At 40.0% G+C, this 25,771-nt stretch overlaps 3 protein-coding genes across 3 annotated transcripts; all 3 read left to right on the top strand.

The window, feature by feature from the left end:
- Nucleotides 1–2,348: 2,348 nt before the first annotated feature.
- On the top strand, nucleotides 2,349–3,915 carry LOC133419290 (nuclear factor 7, brain-like). The gene has a single exon (XM_061708372.1). The coding sequence runs from the start codon at nucleotides 2,484–2,486 to the stop codon at nucleotides 3,900–3,902; it is 1,419 nt and encodes a 472-aa protein (XP_061564356.1). The 5' UTR covers nucleotides 2,349–2,483; the 3' UTR covers nucleotides 3,903–3,915.
- Nucleotides 3,916–7,393: 3,478 nt separating this feature from the next.
- LOC133419262 (nuclear factor 7, ovary-like) lies at nucleotides 7,394–9,293 on the top strand. The gene has a single exon (XM_061708331.1). The coding sequence runs from the start codon at nucleotides 7,507–7,509 to the stop codon at nucleotides 8,923–8,925; it is 1,419 nt and encodes a 472-aa protein (XP_061564315.1). The 5' UTR covers nucleotides 7,394–7,506; the 3' UTR covers nucleotides 8,926–9,293.
- A 7,806-nt stretch (nucleotides 9,294–17,099) lies between these two features.
- LOC133419194 (nuclear factor 7, ovary-like) lies at nucleotides 17,100–18,763 on the top strand. Its single transcript, XM_061708228.1, has one exon. It carries the CDS (start codon nucleotides 17,240–17,242, stop codon nucleotides 18,659–18,661), a length of 1,422 nt encoding a protein of 473 aa, XP_061564212.1. The 5' UTR covers nucleotides 17,100–17,239; the 3' UTR covers nucleotides 18,662–18,763.
- Nucleotides 18,764–25,771: the final 7,008 nt, after the last annotated feature.

Here is a 25,771-nt window from a genome sequence, read left to right as displayed (position 1 = left end):
GGGGAAATTCATTAATGATAATAAACAGAATAATTTTAATAAAACAAAGTAAAATTGGAAAAAACAAAAACAAATTACGCAATTAAAAAAACACTTTTCAATAAACGTAATAAAAAAAAACACTTTCTAATAAACGTAATTTAAAAAAAAATACAACAGTTATAAAATAACACAAAATAGCTGTCGTCAAACACAGATAGTCATATTCTTTTTTGATTCAAAGGAAAAGAATATGACAATGGTGCTAAAAAGAGAGAAAGAGAAATGAAAGAAAACCCACCTAACTTAATAATTATCATGATATTTCTTTTAAATGTAATGTTTGATTTGCATTCTTTGGCTTCAGTATCCAGATTGTTCCTGTTATGATTGATTATATACAGAATAGTTTAAAATCAAACTGAATATGTAAACTGCATATGTTGATTAACTAAATGTGCCTATATACTTTAAAACGACCACAAGGAGCATCGCCACAGAGACCCCCCCAACCCGGACAGACCAGGACAGACCCCACACAGAAGGTGGAGTCCCACCCCCAGCCACAGAGACCCCCCAACCCGGACAGACCGGGACAGACCCCACACAGAAGGTGGAGTCCCCCCCCCAGCTACCCAGGCCTGAGGGACCCCCATGACGACACCCCCATGGGCAGAGCAGGCACACCTCCCAGTGTGGACGACCCCCCTGAGGAAACACTGGAGCTAAAAACTAAAGGATTAAAAAAAAGTAAAAAATGCCTAAAAAGTGTAAAATGTTAGAGAAATCTATACAAAACTTAAGATGAATAATAAATAACATAAAATACAAAGTCACTAAAATGGATTAAAGGTTTAAAGATAATAAAAAAGCTAAAAAAGTAAATACAATAAATAGCTGAAAAGACTAGGTAAATGAGATCAGATAAAAGCCAAGCTAAAAAGGTGTGTCTTGAGCCTCCTTTTAAAAATATCAACGTTCTCTGCGGCCCTGAGGTTCTCTGGCAGGCTGTTCCATAAAGAGGGGCCATAATGGCTGAATGCAGCCTCACCGTGGGTTTTGGTCGCGGTTCGGGGAATGGTTAAAAGGCCGGTGCCAGAGGACCTCAGGGTCTGTGAGGGTTGATACGGTAAAAGCAGATCAGATAAATAAGATGGCCCAAGACCGTTAAGACATTTAAAAACCAGTAAAAGAACCTTAAAATCAATCCTGAAGCGGACGGGGAGCCAATGCAGCGATTTTAAAACAGGTGTAATGTGCTCCCGCCCTCTGGTCCTCGTCAGCACGCGAGCGGCTGAATTCTGTAATAGTTCTTAATACTCTTTTTAGGAAGACCAGAGAGCAGGGCATTACAATAATCTAAACGACATGAGATAAAAGCATGCATCAGCACCTCCGTGCTGGCCTGAGAGAGAAACGGGCGGACTCTGGCTATGTTCTTAAGATGGTAAAAACCTATCTTAGTAATATTCTTTATGTCTGGAATAAAAGTGAGCTCAGAGTCAAAGGTTCTGGGAAAACTGTGTGTTTAATGGCTTTTACAACGTACTGATTTGAATTGTTGTGTCTTCCTGCCATCAACAATTAGGGGCCGGAGTGTAACAGCCATTTTCCTATGTGGGTTTTTTATTTATTTTTGTTGTAAATGTTTTTGTTTGTACTGTGGGTGGCGCTGTGGTAACTTCCTGTGGAAGTGCATTTATTAAGGGAACGGGAAATGTGTGGACATTAATTTGTGGGAGCCAAGCCTGGTGCACGTCAATAAATTGCAACGACATGCACCTTCAAGTAAGTGACATTGGAAAGCCACTTACAGACCTGTTGTTGTGTTTCAATCAGCTGTGTGATTGCAGCAGATTACAAATATCTCGTCTTGTAAAACGGGTTGTGATGACCCTAAAAACTCTGACCTAAAACCTGTTTTTGGGATTATACAGAAAAAACATTTAATTACATGATTAAATTGTTGTATGTTATGTTATATGGGGGGGGGGGGGCGACCGGGACGGCAGGCCAGAACGCAGCTCCCGAGGCTCCGGCCTGCAAACATGCATACAGGTGATGATTATACAGAGAACATTTAATTACATGATTAAATTGTTGTATGTTATGTTTGAATCAGTGAAGTTTTTCTAAACTTTTAGATTTATGCAAAACATACAGAGTGGCAATTATTTTGTTAATTTTTTTCTTTTTAAAAAGGAAAACAACAATACAAAGATACAAAAAAGTACATTCAAGTCCCTTGATTGTATTTCTTAATAACAAGTCAAACGGCACCCCCTGCTGATAAGAACATGTAAATCTATCTGTTGACGTCAGTAAAGTAAATACCGGTATGTGAAACTGAAAGTTCATTCTTGTGACTGAACGGAGCTGAGACGCCATTTCAGGGTGGAGGTTATGAACTAAAAACCTGAAATAAAAGGACTTAAATCTGTGATTCAGAGGGACATTTAACTGGTGAGTGTACCGATTGAAGAATACTTCAAAGATTTGAAGAAATGGATGAAAAAACTCTTAAAGATTTGCTGAGCTGCCACGTTTGTTTAGAGACGTTGAAAGATCCGGTGTCTCTGAGCTGCAGCCACAACTTCTGTTCAAGCTGCCTGAAAGAGTTCTGGGAACAAGCTAAAAATAGAAACTGTCCCATCTGTAAAAGAAAATCTTCTAAAGACATTTTAGTGAACTTTTCACTGAAGGGACTTGCCGACTCCTTTGCTGGAAGACAGACAGGTGGATCGACTGAGACTGAAAAAGAAGAAAAGAGGCTGGAGGAAGTTTGTAAGAAACACCCAGGAATACCTCCACTGTTCTGTAGAGACGAACAGAGAACTGTGTGTTCTGTCTGTGAGTTTTCTCTGCACCAGAATCACAAAGTGGTTCCTGTAGAAGAAGCAGTCGGTGAGCTGAAGGAGCTGCTGAAATCTGACTTAAAGTCTCTGCAGGACAAGAGGAACAAATACAAACAAGTGGAGGAAACATATAAAGATGTAGTTCAACATTCCAAAAAGCAGCTTCTGTCCACAGAGAAGCAGATCAGAGCAGAGTTCAACAAACTGCAGCAGTTCCTGAAGGAGGAAGAGGAGTCCAGACTGGCAGATCTGAGGGAGGAAGAGGAGCAGAAGGGGAGGAGAATCAGCGGGGAGAGGAAGAGGATCCAGGAGCAGATCTCCTCTCTGTCAGACAGCATCTCTGCTGTTGAAGAAGAGCTGCAGAAAGACAACATGTCGTTCCTCAGCAGGTACAAACCCACTCGGGACAGAGCCAGAGAGCAGAGCTCAGTGTCAGATCCACGGCTGCTCTCAGGAACTCTGGTAGACGAGGCCAAACACCTGGGAAACCTGGCCTTCAGAGTCTGGGAGAAGATGGGGGACCAGGTCCACTTCAGCCCGGTGGTTCTGGACCCAAACACTGCAAACCCCAATCTCTATTTGTCTGCTGATCTGACCAGTGTGAGGAATGAAGATACATGGCAGCAGCTTCCTGATAATCCAGAGAGAAACATCTACTATGCCAATGTTTTTGGTTCCGAGGGTTTGACCTCAGGGAAACACAGCTGGGAGGTGGAGGTGGGAGATCATCCTCTCTGGGCTGTTGGTTTGGTTAAAGACTCTGTTGACAGGAAGAACAAAAGATATTCTTCACCTAAATATGGAATCTGGTGTTTATGTCATTATGATGGAATATACAACAATGATGGTAAGACCGTCACGGTGGAGACGAATCTCCGGAGGATCAGAGTCCAGCTGGACTATGACGGGGGGACGGTTTCCTTCTACAACGCTGAAGACATGACACACATCTACACTCACAGAGACACTTTCACTGAGAAACTCTTCCCTTATTTCACTGTTGGAAAGTCTGGTGATGCAAAAACTTCTGAGATCAGAATCTGTCAGACAAAGAATAGATTAACCTGAGATAAAGAAAATATATGTACCGTATTTTTCTGCACTATAAGGCGCAACTAAAAGCCTTTAATTTTCTCAAAAACCAGCAGTGCGCCTTATAATGCAGTGCGCCTTTATATATGATCATTATGGTAATTTCTGTTACTGTAGTCAGGGGGGTTGTGGGTAATGTAGTCAGGGGGATTGTGGGTAATGTAGTCAGGGGGATTGTGGGTAATGTAGTTGGTGTCGCCGAAGTAACGGCGCTAAAAACATCAGGAATCGTCACAGACGTTCAAGACAACAGCAGCGACGCTGACTCGCATAATGGCGACTTTGACGAGCAAAGCTGGTTTTTATTTTGTTAATAAAGTTTGACATACGGTACTTTTCTTCTTGTTTTTTTTTTTTGCATTTGCTGTAGGATTTTGTAGCATTTCCTGTAGCAGCTCCATCAGGTAGATACGTAACTCAATCCCAGCCACTATAGTACGGTATTTTACCATATATTTAGTGCACCTTATAATGCAGTTCGCCTTATAGTGCGGAAAATACGGTATGTGTCTTTAATGTTTTGATGGAATAACTTTTCCAAGAGCAGGATTATTTTAAGTATAAAGTTCACATGTGCAAACAAACGAATCTCAAAAGGTTGAAAATACGACACATTTAAATATTATTGTAAAACATTCAGCGTATTTGTTCAGCGTTGAATAAGATACCAAAATATAAAGGTTTATAAAGTTGTGATTCATTTCATCCAAGTTTGTATTCATGTTATAAATGTGCTGGAATCACTGGGACGAGATTTGATGTTTTACTTTCAAACTTTACTGTTTAAATAAATGTTGTAACCAGTTAGAAATATGACATAAAAATACACCATGTTCCTAAATCTGAGAGCTATTTTTAATCAACCTGATGATTTTATAACATTCGAAGAGTAAAAGTCAAATAAAATCGGTATTAAAGAACATATTTCTGTGTAAATGTAAGTGTTCAAAAGTCAGAGTTTATAAGTCGCTCCTCAAGTTTCAGTCCAAAGATCAGAGTTTTTAAACTAACTGCTACTAAAAGATACTAAAACATGAAAAACTGTTTAAAGGTCTAAAAACACAGCTGGTTCTCATGTGAGCAAATGTTTCATAATTGTTGCTTCATATCTTTTTTTTTTTGCCATTGTAGGACTCAGCCTTCATCTTTTTTTTTTTTTTTTTTAATTCTTTTTATTTAGAACAGCAGTATTCCATCTTACACGTTTTTACATTCAATCTTTAACTTAAATGATTTTGTCCTTACTGTCCTCCAGGCATTTTTTTATGAACAGTAATCAGAAACAATAACAGAAAAATAAAAAAATAATTAAAAAAAAAACAAAAAAAAAAAAACAGGGAGCGCACCCATGTTTACAATCATTACATCACATAAAAAAATAGTTCACATGAAATTTGATGTGATTGGTTTCACATACTCAGTCCATTTGGACGCTTCATATCTTTTTAAACCGTTAAATGTATCATGTATGTTTATTTTATCATTCTTAACTGTGGTTCATAAAACCTTCATATGTGAAACATTGATTTTGTTTAAGTTTCTTTCAATCAAACATCTGTATTAACCTGGTAAACAAACATGATCATGATTTATTTTAATTATTTGATATCCTGATATAATAAACTGCATGTAATTTCTTTTTGGGGAAAATAAAATATGAATGAAGTGAAGTGACTTTGGTTTAATGAGTCTGTAAAAACAGGGAGACACAGGTTTCTATTTAAATCAGCGGTTTTCAAAAAAATATTTCCAATTCCCCAAGGGGGGCCTGACTGAAACAGTTTGAAACCACTGGCTTGAAGCTCCTGAGAGGTTCCTGGTTCTGGGTGAACCGAGGGGGAATCACCACTAGAGGGAGTTTGAAGCCAGTTCCTGCTGCTGCTGCTGCTGGGAGGATGGTAATGGTAATGATAATGTTAATGTTAATGTTAATGATAATGATAATGTTAATGTTAATGATAATATAATAATTACGATGATAATAATAATAATAGTAATACTAATTATACTACTAATAATAAGATTAGATTGTTCTTTATTTCTCCCTCAATGGGGAACTTCATTAATGATAATAAACAGAATAATTTTAATTTTTAATAAAATAAAACAAAGTAAAGTAAAATTGGAAAAAAACAACAAATTACAAATTATGCAATAAAAAAACACTTTCCAATAAACGTAATTAAAAAAAAAAAAAAAAACTACAACAAAGTTATAAAATAACACAAAATAGCTGTCGTCAAACACAGATAGTCGTATTCTTTTTTGATTCAAAGGAAAAAAATATGACAATGGTGCTAAAAAGAGAGAAAGAGAAATAAAAGAAAACCCACCTAATTTAAAAATTATCATATTTCTTTTAGATGTAATGTTTGATTTGCATTCTTTGGCTTCTGTATCCAGATTACATAGCGCAAGGCCCCTTGGGGCGCGAGGCCCCGTGCAGTCGCACGGTTCGCACACCCCTTGCGGCGGCCCTGTCTGGGCGTCACCAGTTATTGTCGACAGTGTGTCCCGCATTATGCTGAAATCGAGGCACCATTGCCCATGGAAAAGCCCTAAAATCCTCAGACCCTGTTACCTGGACTGACGAGGCTGACAAAGCTTTCACTGACCTGAAACTGACGTTACAGACGCCTCTGACACTTGGACTGCCTGACTGGAAGCCAGAGGTGTAACTGCTGATGCAGGGCATTTGTGTGTACAAATATCAGTTATGGTTCTGGGAAAACTGTGTGTTTAACGGCTTTTACAACATACTGATTTGAATTGTTGTGTCTTCCTGCCATCAACAATTAGGGGCCGGAGTGTAACATCCATTTTCCTATGTGGGTTTTCTTTATTTTTGTTGTAAATGTTTTTGTTTGTACTGTGGGTGGCGCTGTGGTAACTTCCTGTGGAAATGCATTTATTAAGGGAACGGGAAATGTGTGGACATTAATTTGTGGGAGCCAAGCCTGGCGCACGTCAATAAATTGCAACGACATGCACCTTCAAGTAAGTGACATTGGAAAGCCACTTACAGATCTGTTGTTGTGTTTCAATCAGCTGTGTGATTGCAGCAGATTACAAATATCTCGTCTTGTAAGACGGGTTGTAGTGAGTTGTGATGACCCTAAAAACTCTTACCTAAAACCTGTTTTTGGGATTATACAGAAAACATGTAATTACATGATTAAATTGTTGTATGTTATGTTTGAATCAGTGAAGTTTTTCTAAACTTTTGGATTTATGTAAAACATACAGAGTGGCAATTATTTTGTTAATTTTTTTCTTTTTAAAAAGGAAAACAACAATACAAAGATACAAAAAAGTACATTCAAGTCACTTGATTGTATTTCTTAATAACAAGTCAAACTGCGCCCCCTGCTGATAAGAACATGTAAATCTACCTGTTGACGTCAGTAAATTTAGTAGGTGAAACGGAAAGGTCATTCTTGTGACTGAACGGAGCTGAGACGCCATTTCAGGTGGAGGTTATTAACTAAAAACCTGAAATAAAAGGACTTAAATCTGTGATTCAGAGGGACATTTAACTGGTGAGTTTACTGATTGAAGAATACTTCAAAGATTTGAAGAAATGGATGAAAAAACTCTTAAAGATTATCTGAGCTGCCACGTTTGTTTAGAGACGTTGAAAGATCCGGTGTCTCTGAGCTGCAGCCACAACTTCTGTTCAAGCTGCCTGAAAGAGTTCTGGGAACAAAATAAAAACAGAAACTGTCCCATCTGTAAAAGAAAAGCTTCTAAAGATCTTATTGTGAACTTTTCACTGAAGGGACTTGCCGACTCTTTTGCTGGAACACAGACAGGTGGATCGTCTGAGACTGGAAAAGAAGAAAAGAGGGAGGAGGAAGTTTGTAAGAAACACCCAGGAATACCTTTCCTGTTCTGTAGAGACGAACAGAGAGCTGTGTGTTCTGTCTGTGAGTTTTCTCTGCACCAAAACCACAAAGTGGTTCCTGTAGAAGAAGCAGTCGGTGAGCTGAAGGAGCTGCTGAAATCTGACTTAAAGTCTCTGCAGGACAAGAGGAACAAATACAAACAAGTGGAGGAAACATATAAAGATGTGGTTCAACACTCGGAGAAGCAGCTGCTGTCCACAGAGAAGCAGATCAGAGCAGAGTTCAACAAACTCCAGCAGTTCCTGAAGGAGGAAGAGGAGTCCAGACTGGCAGCTCTGAGGGAGGAAGAGGAGCAGAAGGGGAGGAGAATCAGCGGGGAGAGGAAGAGGATCCAGGAGCAGATCTCCTCTCTGTCAGACAGCAACTCTGCTGTTGAAGAAGAGCTGCAGAAAGACAACATGTCGTTCCTCAGCAGGTACAAACCCACTCGGGACAGAGCCAGAGAGCAGAGCTCAGTGTCAGATCCACGGCTGCTCTCAGGAACTCTGGTAGACGAGGCCAAACACCTGGGAAACCTGGCCTTTAGAGTCTGGGAGAAGATGGGGGACCAGGTCCACTTCAGCCCGGTGGTTCTGGACCCAAACACTGCAGCCCCCGATCTCTATCTGTCTGCTGATCTGACCAGTGTGAGACAAGGAGATACAGACCAGCAGCTTCCTGATAATCCAGAGAGAAACGACAAGTATGCCAGTGTTTTTGGTTCTGAGGGTTTGACCTCAGGGAAACACAGCTGGGAGGTGGAGGTGGGAGATCATCCTTACTGGAATGTTGGTTTGGTTAAAGACTCCGTTGACAGGAAGAACGAGACATATCCTTCACCTAAATATGGAACCTGGTGTTTATGGCATGGTGATGGAAAATACACCAATGGTTGTAAGACCGTCACGGTGGAGACGAGTCTCCGGAGGATCAGAGTCCAGCTGGACTATGACGGGGGGAAGGTTTCCTTCTACAACGCTGAAGACATGACACACATCTACACTCACAGTGACACTTTCACTGAGAAACTCTTCCCTTATTTCAATGTTGGAATGTCTGGTGATGCAAAAATGTCTGAGATCAGAATCTGTCAGACAAAGAATAGATTAACCTGAGATAAAGAAAATATATGTATGTGTCTTTAATGTTTTGATGGAATAACTTTTCCAATAGCAGGATTATTTTAAGTAAAAAGTTCACATGTGCAAACAAACGAATCTCAAAACGTTGAAAATACGACACATTTAAATATTATTGTAAAACATTCAGCGTATTTGTTCAGCGTTGATTAAGATACCAAAATATAAAAGTTTATAAAGTTGTGATTCATTTTATCCAAGTTTGTATTCATGTTATAAATGTAAAGCCCAAAATATAAAGCCCAAAACGGCTTAGCTCCGCAGTATTTACAAGACCTGATAGTGCCTTATGTTCCTGGCAGAGCTCTCCGTTCTCAGAGTGCAGGTTTACTCGTAGTTCCTAGAGTATCCAAATGTAGATTTGGAGGGCGGGCGTTCTGCTATCAGGCACCATTACTATGGAACCAGCTTCCAATCTGGGTTAAGGAGGCTGACACCACCTCCACCTTTAAAACTAAACTTAAAACCTTTCTGTTTAGTAAAGCCTATAGTTAGTGTTTAGTAAACCTCTAGCTGGTGTTGGTAAATCTCTAGGTAGTGTAAACTCTAGTGTGTTAGAGTCAGTAGTCATAGTTGCAGCTATAGAACAAGACTATAATAGTTAGTCTCAAATATAGCTTGGTGGTAGATATGCTGCTATAGGCCTGTGCTGCAGGGGGGACCGACATGATCCACTGGGCGGTGCCTCTCACCCTTCTTCTCCTTTCCCTTTCCCTTCCTCTCTTCTCCATTACCATTTTCATAAATGTCTCATAGCTATCGTTTTGTCCATCGCTCCTGTAGTTTCTTGTGCTGGCCCCCCCTTTTCTCTTTTGTGCATGTTTGCAGGCCGGAGCCTCGGGAGCTGCGATCTGGCCTGCGGTCCCGGTGCCCCCCCCCATCCCCGGTCATCCCATTGCTGCTTCCACCTGCCTACGTGGATGTCTGTTGTGTGCTGCTGACGTATATTTATAATTATATCTATGTTTATGTTCATGTTCTGGATCTCTGGAAAGCGTCTAGAGACAACATCTGTTGTATTAGACGCTATATAAATAAAATTGAATTGAATTGAATTGAATTGAAAATGTGCTGGAATCCCTGGGACGAGATTTTATGTTTTACTTTCAAACTTTACTGTTTAAATAAATGTTGTAACCAGTTAGAAATATGACATAAAAATCCACCATGTTCCTAAATCTGAGAGCTATTTTTAATCAACCTGATGATTTTATAACATTCGAAGAGTAAAAGTCGAATAAAATCGGTATTAAAGAACATATTTCTGTGTAAATGTAAGTGTTCAAAAGTCAGAGTTTATAAGTCGCTCCTCAAGTTTCAGTCCAAAGATCAGAGTTTTTAAACAAACTGCAACTAAAAGATACTAAAACATGAAAAACTGTTTAAACGTCTAAAAACACAGCTGGTTCTCATGTGAGCAAATGTTTCATAATTGTTGCTTCATATCTTTTTAAACCGTTAAATGTATCATGTATGTTTATTTTATCATTCTTAACTGTGGTTCATAAAACGTTCATATGTGAAACATTGATTTTGTTTAAGTTTCTTTCAATCAAACATCTGTATTAACCTGGTGAACAAACATGATCATGATTTATTTTAATTATTTGATATCCTGATATAATAAACTGCATGTAATTTCTTTTTGGGGAAAATAAAATATGAATGAAGTGAAGTGACTTTGGTTTAATGAGTCTGTAAAAACAGGGAGACACAGGTTTCTATTTAAATCAGCGGTTTTCAAAAAAATATTTCCAATTCCCCAAGGGGGGCCTGACTGAAACAGTTTGAAACCACTGGCTTGAAGCTCCTGAGAGGTTCCTGGTTCTGGGTGAACCGAGGGGGAATCACCACTAGAGGGAGTTTGAAGCCAGTTCCTGCTGGTGCTGCTGGTGCTGCTGGGAGGATGGTAATGTTAATGTTAATGTTAATGTTAATGATAATGTTAATGATAATGATAATGATAATGTTAATATTAATGTTAATGATAATATAATTATGATGATAATAATAATAGTAATACTAATTATACTACCACTAATAATAAGATTAGATTGTTCTTTATTTCTCCCTTAATGGGGAACTTCATTAATGATAATAAACAGAATAATTTAATTTTTTAATAAAATAAAACAAAGTAAAGTAAAATTGGAAAAAAACAACAAATTACAAATTATGCAATAAAAAAAAAACACTTTCCAATAAACGTAATTAAAAAAAAAAAAACTACAACAAAGTTATAAAATAACACAAAATAACTGTCGTCAAACACAGATAATCGTATTCTTTTTTCATTCAAAGGAAAAAAAATATGACAATGGTGCTAAAAAGAGAGAGGGGAAAAAAAAAAGAAAACCCACCTAACTTAACAATTATCATGATATTTCTTCATCAAACTGGCTTTTATTATTCTTTTAAATGTAATGTTGGATTTGCATTCTTTGGCTTCTGTATCCAGATTGTTCCATAAACTGAAACCTTTTACAGAAACACAACGTTCCATTAATTTGGTCCTGAATTTAGTTTTTTTTAAAGATCTCTGTTCCTTTTAAATTATACTTATTTTCTCTTTTTTCAAAATTTTTCCACTTGTGAGTAATATTTCTTTCTGCAAAAATGGTTAATCTCAGAAAGGATAACCGTAAAGACCGGTTCCAAGGTAGCACCGACTCTTTGCTGGTCTGCTGAATGTTCATCATGCTTTCTGGATTGATCTGCAGTAATGTTTGCTTTTCTTAAACCCTTGCTGATGTCTTTCCCTCCTAGGCTGAGTGCTTCAGGACAACAAACTGGAAAAACATTTGCTTTTATAGGTACAAACTTGTTAAGTCCCGTGGAAGTGGTTGGTTGGGAACGTTGTTAATGTTGCCTACTTTATTTTCCTATTTTTGTCTTTATCTTTGGTTAAAAGAAGCGTGAACTTGCATTTCCACGACTGCAACTGCTTCCTAAACTTCACACAATCGTGTTTATTCAGTTAAAGTCAGTCCTTGATTTTCCCCGGACCGCCCGGACCCAGAGGAAGTTGTGAGGCGACCTTCTCTCCGGTTACTCCGGTTACTCCGGTTACTCCGGTGATTTTTAACGTCTGCACTTATGTTTCCGTGGCTCAATCATTTTTCTTTATTTTGTCTGTCGCGAAGTCACGTATTATCACCAGAGACGAATGCGTTAAAGCTATTCTGGCTCTTTTGACCCATTTTGGCTGAACAGCGGCATAAAGCCAGCCTGTCCAAACTGCACAGAGGTTACGTTTCTGGGTCATGTCATTTCGGTGGAGGGCAAATCCTCTCACCAGGCAGAATTGAGGCCATTCAAAGAATGCCAAAACCGATCATTAAGAAACAAGTGATGTCATTTCTGGGCGCAGAGCCGCCTGGGAGATTTGCGAGGCCCTGTGCAAAATGGCTGGGGGGGGCCCTCGCGCGCTCGCTACGCTCACGCGCGCGAAATTTTTGGGGTTTTTCGGGTCAGATCAGGTGTTTATATGCGCAATTTTAACTCTCCAATTATCAAAATACTGGATACCTTCCCCTGCCTCATCATCATCTCTTGCCTCAGGGCGGGGCCCCACGGCTGCTGGAGACCCGGTCGGATCTGTGATTTTTGTAACAAATTTATCAAACGTGCCTTTCAGAGAGGCATTAAACTCTTCCATTTTCTTTAGTTTTTTTCTTTTTTCATCCCCTGATGGAAATTTCCTGATTCTGTCTCGTTCTCTCAACATTGTGTGACAGTTTGTTCCAACTCCACCGTCTGGACAGGCCCGGGTCTACGAGGGTGCAAAAGCATGCATTGCACCCTCAGTTTATGTGTTTGCATGCTCAGTTGAAAAGAGAAAAAAAAAAAAAAACTGACAAGAGCGCGCGTTAAGGCTGATTTATGGTTCCGCGTTAAATCAACGCAGAGCCTACGGCGTAAGGTATGCAATGACACGCACCGTACGCAGCGCGTCGCCGCGTACCTTACGGTGTATACTCTGCGTCGATTTAACGCAGAACCATAATTCAGGCTTTAGTTTACGTCACTCATCTCCGTCCAGCCAGCGCGAAGTTACCTGCACCAGCAACACGCTGCTGCACCGTTAATAAAGCAGTAACAATGGATATTCGTAAGTGGTTTAAGCAAAACCAAGCCATTGAATTAGAAGACGGTGGTCATGAATCAGAGACTCGATCTCAAATTGACAACCAGCCGGACGAGTCGTCCGGCTGCTCACTCCTGCCCGAGCCGCTGCCGCCGCAGCCCCCCCTCCCTTTACCCCATGAGCCAGAACAGGCGCCCGGCCCCGGCCCACCCGACGACCTAGGTATGGAGGAGCCACTTCAGGTGCGTTTACAGAAGTATCCATCATCATTTTTTGGAAGAGTAAAGCGTTCCTTTTGCAGCTCATGGTTTAATAACAGAGAGTGGCTAGAATATTCCTGCAAAAATGATTCAGTATTTTGCTACGCGTGTAGAAAGTTTGGATTTGGCCATAGTAAAAGAGATGCCTTCACCACAACTGGCTACAACAACTGGCGCCATGCTCTTGTGTGTGATAAGGGACTGGCAAGGCATGAAGCAAGCAGAGAACACATGACATCAGTGGCGTTGTGGCAGGAGAGGATCAGAAGAGAAGGGACTAAGACTGAGGTGTCCACGCTTGTGAATGAAGACCAGCTTGAGAGAAACCGTACTTATGTGTCATCTATTGTGGACATCATTCAATTCCTGGCTGTAAACCAGCTCCCTTTCCGTGGCTCTGTTGAGGCTTTGGATACAACAGGTGAGACAAGTGGTGGTCTTTTTTTAGCCATGATGGATTACACACTTAAAAAGGACAAGGAGTTTAAGAAGATTTTTGATACCATCCCTGCCAATGCTACATACACATCAAATCATATACAAAATGAAATAATTGAACTAATGAGCAAAATCATAACTGAGGAAATTGTAAATGAAATTGGAGATGTTTGGTACACATTAAAAGTGGACGGCACCAAAGACCCCACGGGATGTGAAAATATCTCAAAAGTGCTTCGCTTTGTGGATAAAAATAACAGTGTGAAAGAGAGACTTATTTCAATGCCAACCAGTAAACACTGTGATGCTAAGTCTCTAACTCAACTTGTTTTGTCACAGTTGGAAGATACTTGATTAAATACAGGGAAGATTCTAAGCCAGTGCTACGATGGGGCAAGTGTCATGTCAGGTGTACATGGAGGAATGTAGAAACTCATACAGGAAAAACTACAGAGGGAGGTGCCTTATGTGCACTGTTTCAATCACCAGCTTCACCTGGTGGTAGTGAATGCCATGTCATCTGATAATGCATTGGAGAACTTCTTTGGTGTATGTAACTCTCTCTACAAGTTCTTAAGGAAACCTACAGTAGCTGCAGTCTACACAGGAGAGAAGTTGAAGCGGCTGCTTGAGCAACGGTGGACTGGCCATCTGGCCACAGTGAAGGTGATCATGAACAGCTGTGACGACATTGTCCACCTTCTACAGGAAATTGAAGGCATCCTGACCATTGGAGCAGATGTACGAATTGAAGCCACAGGGCTTTTGAAGGCCATTACCGAGCCCGGTTTTCTGTTCATTGCCTGTATGACACATCAGATATTGGGTTTGCTGGATCCCCCCAATACTGCACTCCAAGCAAAATCCACTGACCTCTACACTGGTGTCCGTCTTGTCCAAAGTGCACTTGAATGTGTGGAAGAACTTAGAAGTGACAGTCAGTTTGATGCACTTTGGGAGAAATGCACAAAAGAGAGAGAGATGAAGGAATCTTCTGCTGCTATGCCCTCACAATCCAAGCGACGAAGAGAAAAGATGACCAGTTACTTGAAAGACTTTGTGGTGGAAACACCAGTTGGTCACCGTCACAAAGAAGTGGGAGAGAAGACAGAGTGCAAAAGAGTGTATTTCAGTACTCTGGATGTAGTAGTGGGAGAAATGACTGCTAGATTTAATGAAAGAAATAGCCAACTAGTACAGGCGCTGTGTGCCGTACACCCAGAGAGTGAATATTTCATGGATGTCAACAAAGTTAAGCCTCTGTTGGACTTGACAGGGATAGATGCTAAAGAAGCTGAGTTTACTGTGGCAAAGCGCTTTTTGAAAGATGAAATGGCCAAATCTGACAAACACAAAAGCTGGACAACGCAGGACATTTTGAAAACATACAGCATGTCTCTGGCAGCTATGCCAACTGTCATAGAAACACTGAAGCTCAGCTTAACCTTTGGTGCATCAACTGCAACATGTGAAAATTCATTCTCAATGTTGAAGAACGTGTTCAGTGAACACAGAAGGAGTATGTTGCACGAAAGAAAAGCCCATCTGATTCAGATTGCTGTTGAGAAGGACCTCACCCAAAAGTTCACTGGAGAGTGGAGAGAGAAACTGCTGAGAAGATTCAACACATCATCAAGGAGGCTGCAGCTCTACTAAGTAAATGTATGCTGTTCCTCTATGTGGGCCTATATTTTAAATAGAATTCTGTTTTACTGTGTCCTATGTTCTTCAAGCTTAGTTTAACCTTTGTCATTTCTCTCTGTCCAACAAGGTCCTCTGCCCCCTGGTGGTGTCAGTGTGCCACTATCCTGGAAGTGCCTACACAGAAGACTGTCTCCAGTCCCATAAAACCTGCACCTTTTGCTGTGGTATGGTGGTTTCTGCCAGATTGAATGGACCACACAGGTTATATTTATGTTTGTTATTTATTTTTCTTTGTTTCATTTTCTGTTGCTATATTGTCTGATGGGTGAGGTAGCCCAGACAAAATGTACCATGTTCTTTGTTCTGCAGCGTTATTACTGCAATAAAGGTTTGAAATACACTTTAAATATTCTTGTGTTGCTAGTATCATTCCGCTTGAAATTATGGGAAAATGCATAATTTAATGTTGAATAACATGCCAGGCATGTGCACCCCCTCTGATCAGAGATGCAGCCCTAGTCATCATTTTCTAGACCCGGCCCTGCGTCTGGATCAGAGCAGCTTGTGTCTGCGCTTGGTCTGATCAGTTGTATTGAACAACAGACACATATATTTATTGATATGCACAGACTAGTACACATTTAAGTCTGTAATGGAACGTGACTGTTGATAGAAAAAAAAATTGAAAAAAAAACAACAAATAAAACGCCCATAGCGCGAGGCCCCTTGGGGCGCGAGGCCCCGTGCGGTCGCACGGTTCGCACACCCCTTGCGGCGGCCCTGTCTGGGCGTCACCAGTTATTGTCGACAGTGTGTCCCGCATTATGCTGAAATCGAGGCACCATTGCCCATGGAAAAGCCCTAAAATCCTCAGACCCTGTTACCTGGACTGACGAGGCTGACAAAGCTTTCACTGACCTGAAACTGACGTTACAGACGCCTCCGACACTTGGACTGCCTGACTGGAAGCCAGAGGTGCAACTGCTGATGCAGGGCATTTGTGTGTACAAATATCAGTTATGGTTCTGGGAAAACTGTGTGTTTAACGGCTTTTACAACGTACTGATTTGAATTGTTGTGTCTTCCTGCCATCAACAATTAGAGGCCGGAGTGTAACAGCCATTTTCCTATGTGGGTTTTTTTATTTATTTTTGTTGTAAATGTTTTTGTTTGTACTGTGGGTGGCGCTGTGGTAACTTCCTGTGGAAGTGCATTTATTAAGGGAACAGGAAATGTGTGGACATTCATTTGTGGGAGCCAAGCCTGGCGCACGTCAATAAATTGCAACGACATGCACCTTCAAGTAAGTGACATTGGAAAGCCACTTACAGACCTGTTGTTGTGTTTCAATCAGCTGTGTGATTGCAGCAGATTACAAATATCTCGTCTTGTAAGACGGGTTGTAGTGAGTTGTGATGACCCTAAAAACTCTTACCTAAAACTTGTTTTTGGGATTATACAGAAAACATTTAATTATATGATTAAATTGTTGTATGTTATTTTTGAATCAGAGGTTTATGTAAAAGAGTGGCAATTATTTTGTTAATTTTTTTCTTTTTAAAAAGGAAAACAACAATACAAAGATACAAAAAAGTACATTCAAGTCACTTGATTGTATTTCTTAATAACAAGTCAAACGGCGCCCCCTGCTGATAAGAACATGTAAATCTACCTGCTGACGTCAGTAAATTTAATATGTGAAACTGAAAGTTCATTCTTGTGACTGAACGGAGCTGAGACGCCATTTCAGGGTGGAGGTTATGAACTAAAAACCTGAAATAAAAGGACTTAAATCTGTGATTCAGAGGGACATTTAACTGGTGAGTCTACCGATTGAAGGATACTTCAAAGATTTGAAGAAATGGATGAAAAAACTCTTAAAGATTTCCTGAGCTGCCACGTTTGTTTAGAGACTTTCAAAGATCCGGTGTCTCTGAGCTGCAGCCACAACTTCTGTTCAAGCTGCCTGAAAGAGTTCTGGGAACAAAATAAAAACAGAAACTGTCCCATCTGTAAAAGAAAATCTTCTAAAGAGATTCTAGTGAACTTTTCACTGAAGGGACTTGCCGACTCTTTTGCTGGAACACAGACAGGTGGATCGACTGAGACTGAAAAAGAAGAAAAGAGGCTGGAGGAAGTTTGTAAGAAACACCCAGGAACAACTCCACTGTTCTGTAGAGACGAACAGAGAGCTGTGTGTTCTGTCTGTGAGTTTTCTCTGCACCAGAACCACAAAGTGGTTCCTGTAGAAGAAGCAGTCGGTGAGCTGAAGGAGCAGCTGAAATCTGACTTAAAGTCTCTGCAGGACAAGAGGAACAAATACAAACAAGTGCAGGAAACATATAAAGATGTGGTTCAACACTCGGAGAAGCAGCTGCTGTCCACAGAGAAGCAGATCAGAGCAGAGTTCAACAAACTCCAGCAGTTCCTGAAGGAGGAAGAGGAGTCCAGACTGGCAGCTCTGAGGGAGGAAGAGGAGCAGAAGGGGAGGAGAATCAGCGGGGAGAGGAAGAGGATCCAGGAGCAGATCTCCTCTCTGTCAGACAGCATCTCTGCTGTGGAAGAAGAGCTGCAGAAAGACAACATGACGTTCCTCAGCAGGTTTAAACCCACTCAGGACAGAGCCAGAGAGCAGAGCTCAGTGTCAGATCCACGGCTGCTCTCAGGAACTCTGATAGACGAGGCCAAACACCTGGGAAACCTGGCCTTCAGAGTCTGGGAGAAGATGGGGGACCAGGTCCACTTCAGCCCGGTGGTTCTGGACCCAAACACTGCAGACCGCTGTCTCTATCTGTCTGCTGATCTGACCAGTGTGAGACGTGGAGATACAAACCAGCAGCTTCCTGATAATCCAGAGAGAAACATCAAATACGCTGATGTGTTTGGTTGTGAGGGTTTGACCTCAGGGAAACACAGCTGGGAGGTGGAGGTGGGAGATCATCCCAGGTGGACTGTTGGTTTGGTTAAAGACTCAGTTGACAGGAAGGGAGAGGCGTCTGCTTCACCTAAATATGGAATCTGGTGTTTCTGTCATCGTGATGGAAAATACACCAATGGTGATGGTAAGATCGTCAAGGTGGAGACGAGTCTCCGGAGGGTCAGAGTCCAGCTGGACTATGACGGGGGGAAGGTTTCCTTCTACAACCCTGAAGACATGACACACATCTACACTCACAGTGACACTTTCACTGAGAAACTATTCCCTTTTTTCAATCTGGGAAAGTCTGGTGATGCAAAAACTTCTGAGATCAGAATCTGTCAGACAAAGAAAAGATTAACCTGAGATAAAGCAAATATATGTACCGTATTTACCGCACTATAAGGCTAAACCTAAAAGCCTTTAATTTTCTCAAAAACCGGCAGTGTGCCTTATAATGCAGTGCGCCTTATATATGATCATTACGGTAATTTTATGTTACTGTAGTCAGGGGGATTGTGGGTAATGTAGTTAGTGTCGCCGAAGTAACGGCGCTAAAAACGTCAGGAATCGTTACAGACGTTCAAGACAACAGCAGCGACGCTGACTCGCATAATGGCGACTTTGACGAGCAAAGCTGGTTTTTATTTCGTTAATAAAGTTTGACATACGGTACTTTTCTTCTTGTTTTTTTTTTTGCATTGGCTGTAGGATTTTGTAGCATTTCCTGTAGCAGCTCCATCAGGTAGATACGTAACTCAACCCCAGCCACTATAGTACGGTATTTTACCACATATTTAGTGCGCCTTATAGTGCGGAAAATACGGTATGTGTCTTTAATGTTTTGATGGAATAACTTTTCCAAGAGCAGGATTATTTTAAGTAAAAAATTCACATGTGCAAACAAACGAATTTCAAAACGTTGAAAATACGACACATTTAAATATTATTGTAAAACATTCAGCGTATTTGTTCAGCGTGGAATAAGATACCAAAATATAAAGGTTTAAAAAGTTGTGATTCATTTTATCCAAGTTTGTATTCATGTTATAAATGTGCTGGAATCACTGGGACGAGATTTGATGTTTTACTTTCAAACTTTACTGTTTAAATAAATGTTGTAACCAGTTAGAAATATGACATAAAAATCCACCATGTTCCTAAATCTGAGAGCTATTTTTAATCAACCTGATGATTTTATGACATTCGAAGAGTAAAAGTCAAATAAAATCGGTTTTAAAGAACATATTTCTGTGTAAATGTAAGTGTTCAAAAGTCAGAGTTTATAAGTCGCTCCTCAAGTTTCAGTCCAAAGATCAGAGTTTTTAAACAAACTGCAACTAAAAGATACTAAAACATGAAAAACTGTTTAAACGTCTAAAAACACAGCTGGTTCTCATGTGAGTAAATGTTTCATAATTGTTGCTTCATATCTTTTTAAACCACTAAATGTATCATGTATGTTTATTTTATCATTCTTAACTGTGGTTCATAAAACCTTCATATGTGAAACATTGATTTTGTTTAAGTTTCTTTCAATCAAACATCTGTATTAACCTGGTAAACAAACATGATCATGATTTATTGTAATTATTTGATATCCTAATATAATAAACTGCATGTAATTTCTTTTTGGGGAAAATAAAATATGAATGAAGTGAAGTGACTTTGGTTTAATGAGTCTGTAAAAACAGGGAGACACAGGTTTCTATTTAAATCAGCGGTTTTCAAAAAAATATTTCCAATTCCCCAAGGGGGGCCTACGGAGCCCCTAAAGGGACACGGATTTTTTTTTATTTTTTATAATGAGTTTTAAGCGTGCGCGTGGAACCTTTACGCGCGCGCGTAAAACCTTTAAGTGAGCACGTAAAGTTGTTTACGTGAGCCCGTAAAACGGCTATGCACTCACTAAAAAGTTTCACGCGCTCTCGCAAAACTTATAAGTGAGCGCCTAAAAGTTGTTCTACGTGAGCGCGTAAAAACAAGTACATGGGAGTATTGCTGGAACAGGAGACCCTCCAGTTGCGCCCTGCTCTGTTTATGAATGGAAATGACATTACAGGATTTAGCTGAGCTATATTTTAACCTGGGACTCCTTTATAAGGACATTACCACTTTGCTTGCAAGTAAACAACTTTACGTGCTCACTTAAAGGTTTTACGCGCGCGTAAAGGTTTCACGCGCACGCTTAAAACTCATTATAAAAAAAAATAAAAATCCGTGTCCCTTTAGGGCAGACCTGGGCATTGTACGGCCCCCGGGCCACATACGGCCCTTTGATTGGCTCTGACCGGCCCGCGTAAGGTTATTTGGAAATTACAAAATAAACATATTTTCTAATTTTACCTCATAGTGAGCTAAAGCTGCATTGCTTTTATTTTGAAGGTCATTTTTCATTCACGTACAGAACACAATGACGCAATATATGTAAATTGATAGCCTACGTGCGACATCTGGTCACATCTTCACAGGGACAGACTGGCAGGTGTCAGCCCGCAGAAATGTCCGCTCGCGCTAAAAAAAGAAAGGTGGATGCCGAATGCAGGATTTTCAACAAAACATGGACTGCTAAGTATTTATTTACTGAAGTCGGAGGTAAAGCCGTGTGTTTAGTTTGTGGAGAGCAGATCGCCGTGTTTAAAGATTACAATTTGAGTCGGCATTACGAGACGAAACACGCGGAGAAATATAAAAACTTCAGTGATGCTGAAAAGGCGCGGACATCGGAAGCTTTGCTTGCTAAGCTACAAAAGCAGCAGGGCTTTTTTACCAAGCTTCACGCATCCAGGGATGCAGCATCCAAGACCAGCTTTGTGATATCCCACAAAATCGCTAAAAACAGTAAGCCATTCTCGGAGGGGGAGTTTGTGAAAGAATGCTTGGTGGACTCTGCAGCACTTATATGCCCTGAAAAAAAAGAAGCATTTGAGCAAGTCCCGCTGTCCAGGCGAACCGTGACCAGAAGGATCGAGGACATTGCGGGGAATCTGGAGCTTCAGCTGCAACGTGAAGTGGCAGGTTTTGACTTCTTCTCCTTGGCTTTGGATGAGAGCTGTGATGTCCGTGACACAGCTCAGTTACTTGTATTCGTCCGTGGGATAACGGACTTCAAGATTACGGAGGAGCTGGCGGCAGTGCGGCCAATGAAAGGGACTACGACGGGGGGCGATCTGTTCACGGAGGTAAATGCGTGCTTGGACAAACTGGGACTTAAATGGGACAGACTGGCAGGTGTCACAACGGACGGTTGTCCAAATCTGACCGGGAAAAATGTCGGACTTTTGAAACGTATGCAAGATAAAGTGACTGAAATCGACGCAGATCACAAATTGGTATTTTTGCATTGTATTATACATCAGCATGTGTTGTGCAAGTCAGTGCTAAAAATTAACCATGTTATTGATGTTGTAACTAAAATAGTTAACTTCATCAGGGCACGAGCATTGAATCACAGACAGTTCGTTGCACTTTTGGAGGAGCATGAGACTGAACATAGTGACATTGGCTACCACACATCAGTCAGATGGCTTAGCCTTGGCAAAGTGCTAAAAAGAGTTTGGAACCTGAAAGCAGAGATTCGAGAGTTTTGTGAAAAGAAAAACAAAGACATCCCAGAGCTCTCAGATGACGTCTGGATGGCAGATTTTGCATTTGCTGTTGATGTGACTGCACTGATGAATGAACTGAACACCAAACTGCAAGGCAAGGGCCTTTTTGTTCATGAAATGAACAGCTTGGTGAAGGCGTTCATGAGAAAGTTGCAGTTTCTTTCAAGCCAACTGGATAGCAACAGTCTCACTCACATGCAAACCCTGAAAGAAGTCACACCATCAGCTGATCACCTCTGCAGGTATTCATCCATGTTGGGAGCACTGCATGATGAGTTTTCAAGGAGATTTGAAGATCTCAGAAAAATCGAGGATGAAATGCACATGATTTCCTCTCCCTTGACCTGCAGTGTGGATAATGCACCCAGTGATGTTCAAATGGAACTCATTGACCTGCAGTCTGATGCTGTGCTGGTGGACCACTTTAAGTCAGGATCACTGGTGGATTTTTACTCTTCTCTCAAAGAGGAGAACTTTCCAAACATTAGGAGACATGCTCAAAAGATGTTGGTTCTCTTTGGCTCTACCTACATATGTGAACAAACATTCTCAGTAATGAAGTTCAACAAATCCAGGTATAGATCCTCTCTCACTGATGATCATCTGTCAGCTTTGCTTCGCATCTCCACCTCAGACATTCAACCTGACTTTGATGCACTCGTTAAAGCCCAACAGAGACTAGATTTCTCTCACTGAACAAGAAGAACTAAAAATCACTAAACGAGGTGGTTAGATTACAAATGTACAAAATGTACAAATTAATTTTTCTCAAAATCACAGTTCAGTGACAATTGTTATGATTTATCTTGCTTAATATTTGGAAGGCAAAGATAATATTGTGATGTCTTTAGAAAGCTACCATCACATTTTGTTTACCATTGTTGTTGTTAAATAAATTAAATTTTTTGCGAGGTGGTTAGATTACAAATGTACAAAATTTACAAATTACTTTTTCTCAAAATCACAGTTCAGTGACAATTGTTATGATGTATCTTGCTTAATATTTGGGAGGCAAAGATAACATTGTGATGTCTTTAGAAAGCTACCATCACATTTTGTTTACCATTGTTGTTGTTGAATAAATTACATTTTTTGCAGGGCAACTTCTCTTTTTTTATTGCTTAATCATAACCAAGGACGTGCGGTCAGGGGAGGCTGCTTCACCTGTCATCATGACAAGTAAAAATAAATAATTATAACATCAAATTTATATTAACAGGGTTTTTCCTGGCTCTAATTGAGGCAGAGGTGGCACCATCCTGATCACACGCGTGCGGGTATACCATGACTTCAACTGGCTCAAGCAAACACTTTTTACAAGATATTTTTCATTTTGGGAGTTCTAATATAATTAAACATTTATTTATTTATTCTTTATTTCATTAATTGATAAAATAAAACAATTTAATATAAACACAAACCTTCCTAAATTCTGAATGAAAGGGAGCAGAAAGAAGAATCTTATTTAATCTGCCCCTTTTTCCCAAGAAACCATTTTACAAAGAATGTAAATTATATGAAAATTAGATGTGAAAAAATATGACAATTATCATGTTAAAGCATTATTTTATTAACATAAAAATATAAATACAAATATAAGAACTCAATCTTACCAAAAATAAAAAGTAAAAAAAAAAACTGCCAATGGAACAAGAGAAGATCTTCACTGAAATGAGTGAAAATGGTTTTTCTAGAACGAGTTACTTTTTAAGTGACTGTCTTATTTTAAATGTAATGATTTTTTTGGACTAGAAATAAAACCTTTCGACTGGATATAAGACAAGTAGTCTTGGTAAGATTTTGACTTTTTGTAGGGTTTCTTTACTGACAAATCTCACAACCAGACAGAGAACATTTCAGCCTCCTATTTTTCCATTTCCTCCTCATGCTCCTGGTAGTCCAATGCCTCCTGGTCTGGTCCTGGTCTGGTCTGATCCATCGATGGTCCTGGTCCTGGTCCTGGTCTGGTCTGATCCATCGATGGTCCTGGTCCTGGTCCATCATGGCGTCCTTACAACATCATCCCAGTGCCTCTCCTTCAGTCTGCTGTGCAGAAGTGTCTTCACCTTAAACAAAACAATTCATGCATTAAGTATTTTTGTATTAATTTTGATACAGACATAAATAGTGATAGTTCCTGCTGTGTGGGGGTCACAGTGTTTTTGGCATAAATAACAGACCAAACCTTCCTCAGTTTGCCTGAGCAGGTAAATTGGTTCAGCCACCGTTTGTCAAACCCACTGGCTCTGTGTTTTTGAGAAGATCTGTAAAGATGAATAAAAAGTCATGTTTAAATCACGTACACGTTGGCTTCGCGTTGATATGCGCCTAATGACTGAAAACTGATTTATGCCTCTGCGTTACACCAACGCAGAGCCTACGGCGTAAGGTGCGCGTCGCCGCGTACCCTACGCCGTAGGCTCTGCGTGGATTCAACGCGGAACCATAAATCAGCCTTAACGTTACCCTCGCCTCACAAATCGTCCCGTCCTGCACTCTGACCCTCGCTATCACCTTTCATGCATATTTGTGCACTACTTTCAGCCCTGACAAAATTGCTGCATCTTGTCAGTAACATGATTTATTACTTTTTAAAGGCCTGTAACGTTAATTGTCTGCACCGTTTCACCTGCACTCTTGCTTCTCCTCGTCGCCAGGTCGCTTTTTAAAGTACTGTATATATACCGAATATAAGACGAATAAACAAGACATGCTTGGATGCAAAAGAAACAATATTTACCTGTTTGAACAGCCAGGGAAAACCAGGACGCCGATTTTTAATACAACAAATAGCGGAAAAACACGGAAAATAATTCTGGAGATTTCGTCTTCTTCTGCTGGTGCTGTGTCGTTGATACAGCGCCCCCATAGCGGCGCAATGAAGTAACTGCAGTCAAAATAACATCCATCCAGTGAGTCCAACTTTTTTCTCAACAGTTCGAAAAATTGAGAAAATTGATCTTGCGTTTTGTTGCATTTTGTTGCGGGTGTTGATCGCGTTAGTGGTGCCATCATGTGTTGCATATGTAGGCTATTTTTAAATTGTTAAATCAAATCCTTTTGTTGACAAAACGTATTTGGAGTTTAACTTTTGACATAATGGCTTTAGGGCTTCTTGTTTGAGAAAGAGTTGAAAGAAAATCAGAATTAAAAGCTTTAAAAACAACTGAATATTTCACTAAAGGTCAAAATTTTAATCTGTGTTTTTGTACACCACTCTATGGTGTACAAACTCTCATTTGTGTTGTATGAATTGCTACTATTTACTGTTTTTTATAAAGAAATACAATTAATATTATGCAGAATTGAGTTAAGCCTTTTGGCCCGGCCCTCCACAATATTTTCTGTTTCTCATGTGGCCCCATGGAAAAAATAATTGCCCAGGTCTGCTTTAGGGGCTCCGTAGGGGCCTGACTGAAACAGTTTGAAACCACTGGCTTGAAGCTCCTGAGAGGTTCCTGGTTCTGGGTGAACCGAGGGGGAATCACCACTAGAGGGAGTTTGAAGCCAGTTCCTGCTGCTGCTGCTGCTGCTGCTGGCAGGATGGTAATGTTAATGATAATATAATAATTATGATGATAATAATAATAATAATAATAATAATAATAATAATAATAATAATAATAATAATAATAGTAATAAAAATAATAATAATAATAGTAATACTAATTATACTACTACTAATAATAAGATTAGATTGTTCCTAATTTCTCCCTTAATGGGGAACTTCATTAATGATAATAAACAGAATAATTTTATTTTTTAATAAAATAAAACAAAGTACAAGTAAAATTGGAAAAAAACAACAAATTACAAATTATGCAATAAAAAAAACACTTTCCAATAAACGTAATAAAAAAAATTAAAA

This window comes from Cololabis saira, chromosome 19 (assembly GCF_033807715.1).
Source record: "Cololabis saira isolate AMF1-May2022 chromosome 19, fColSai1.1, whole genome shotgun sequence".
NCBI classification, from domain to species: domain Eukaryota; kingdom Metazoa; phylum Chordata; class Actinopteri; order Beloniformes; family Belonidae; genus Cololabis; species Cololabis saira.
This window is presented reverse-complemented; position numbering and strand designations above follow the sequence as displayed.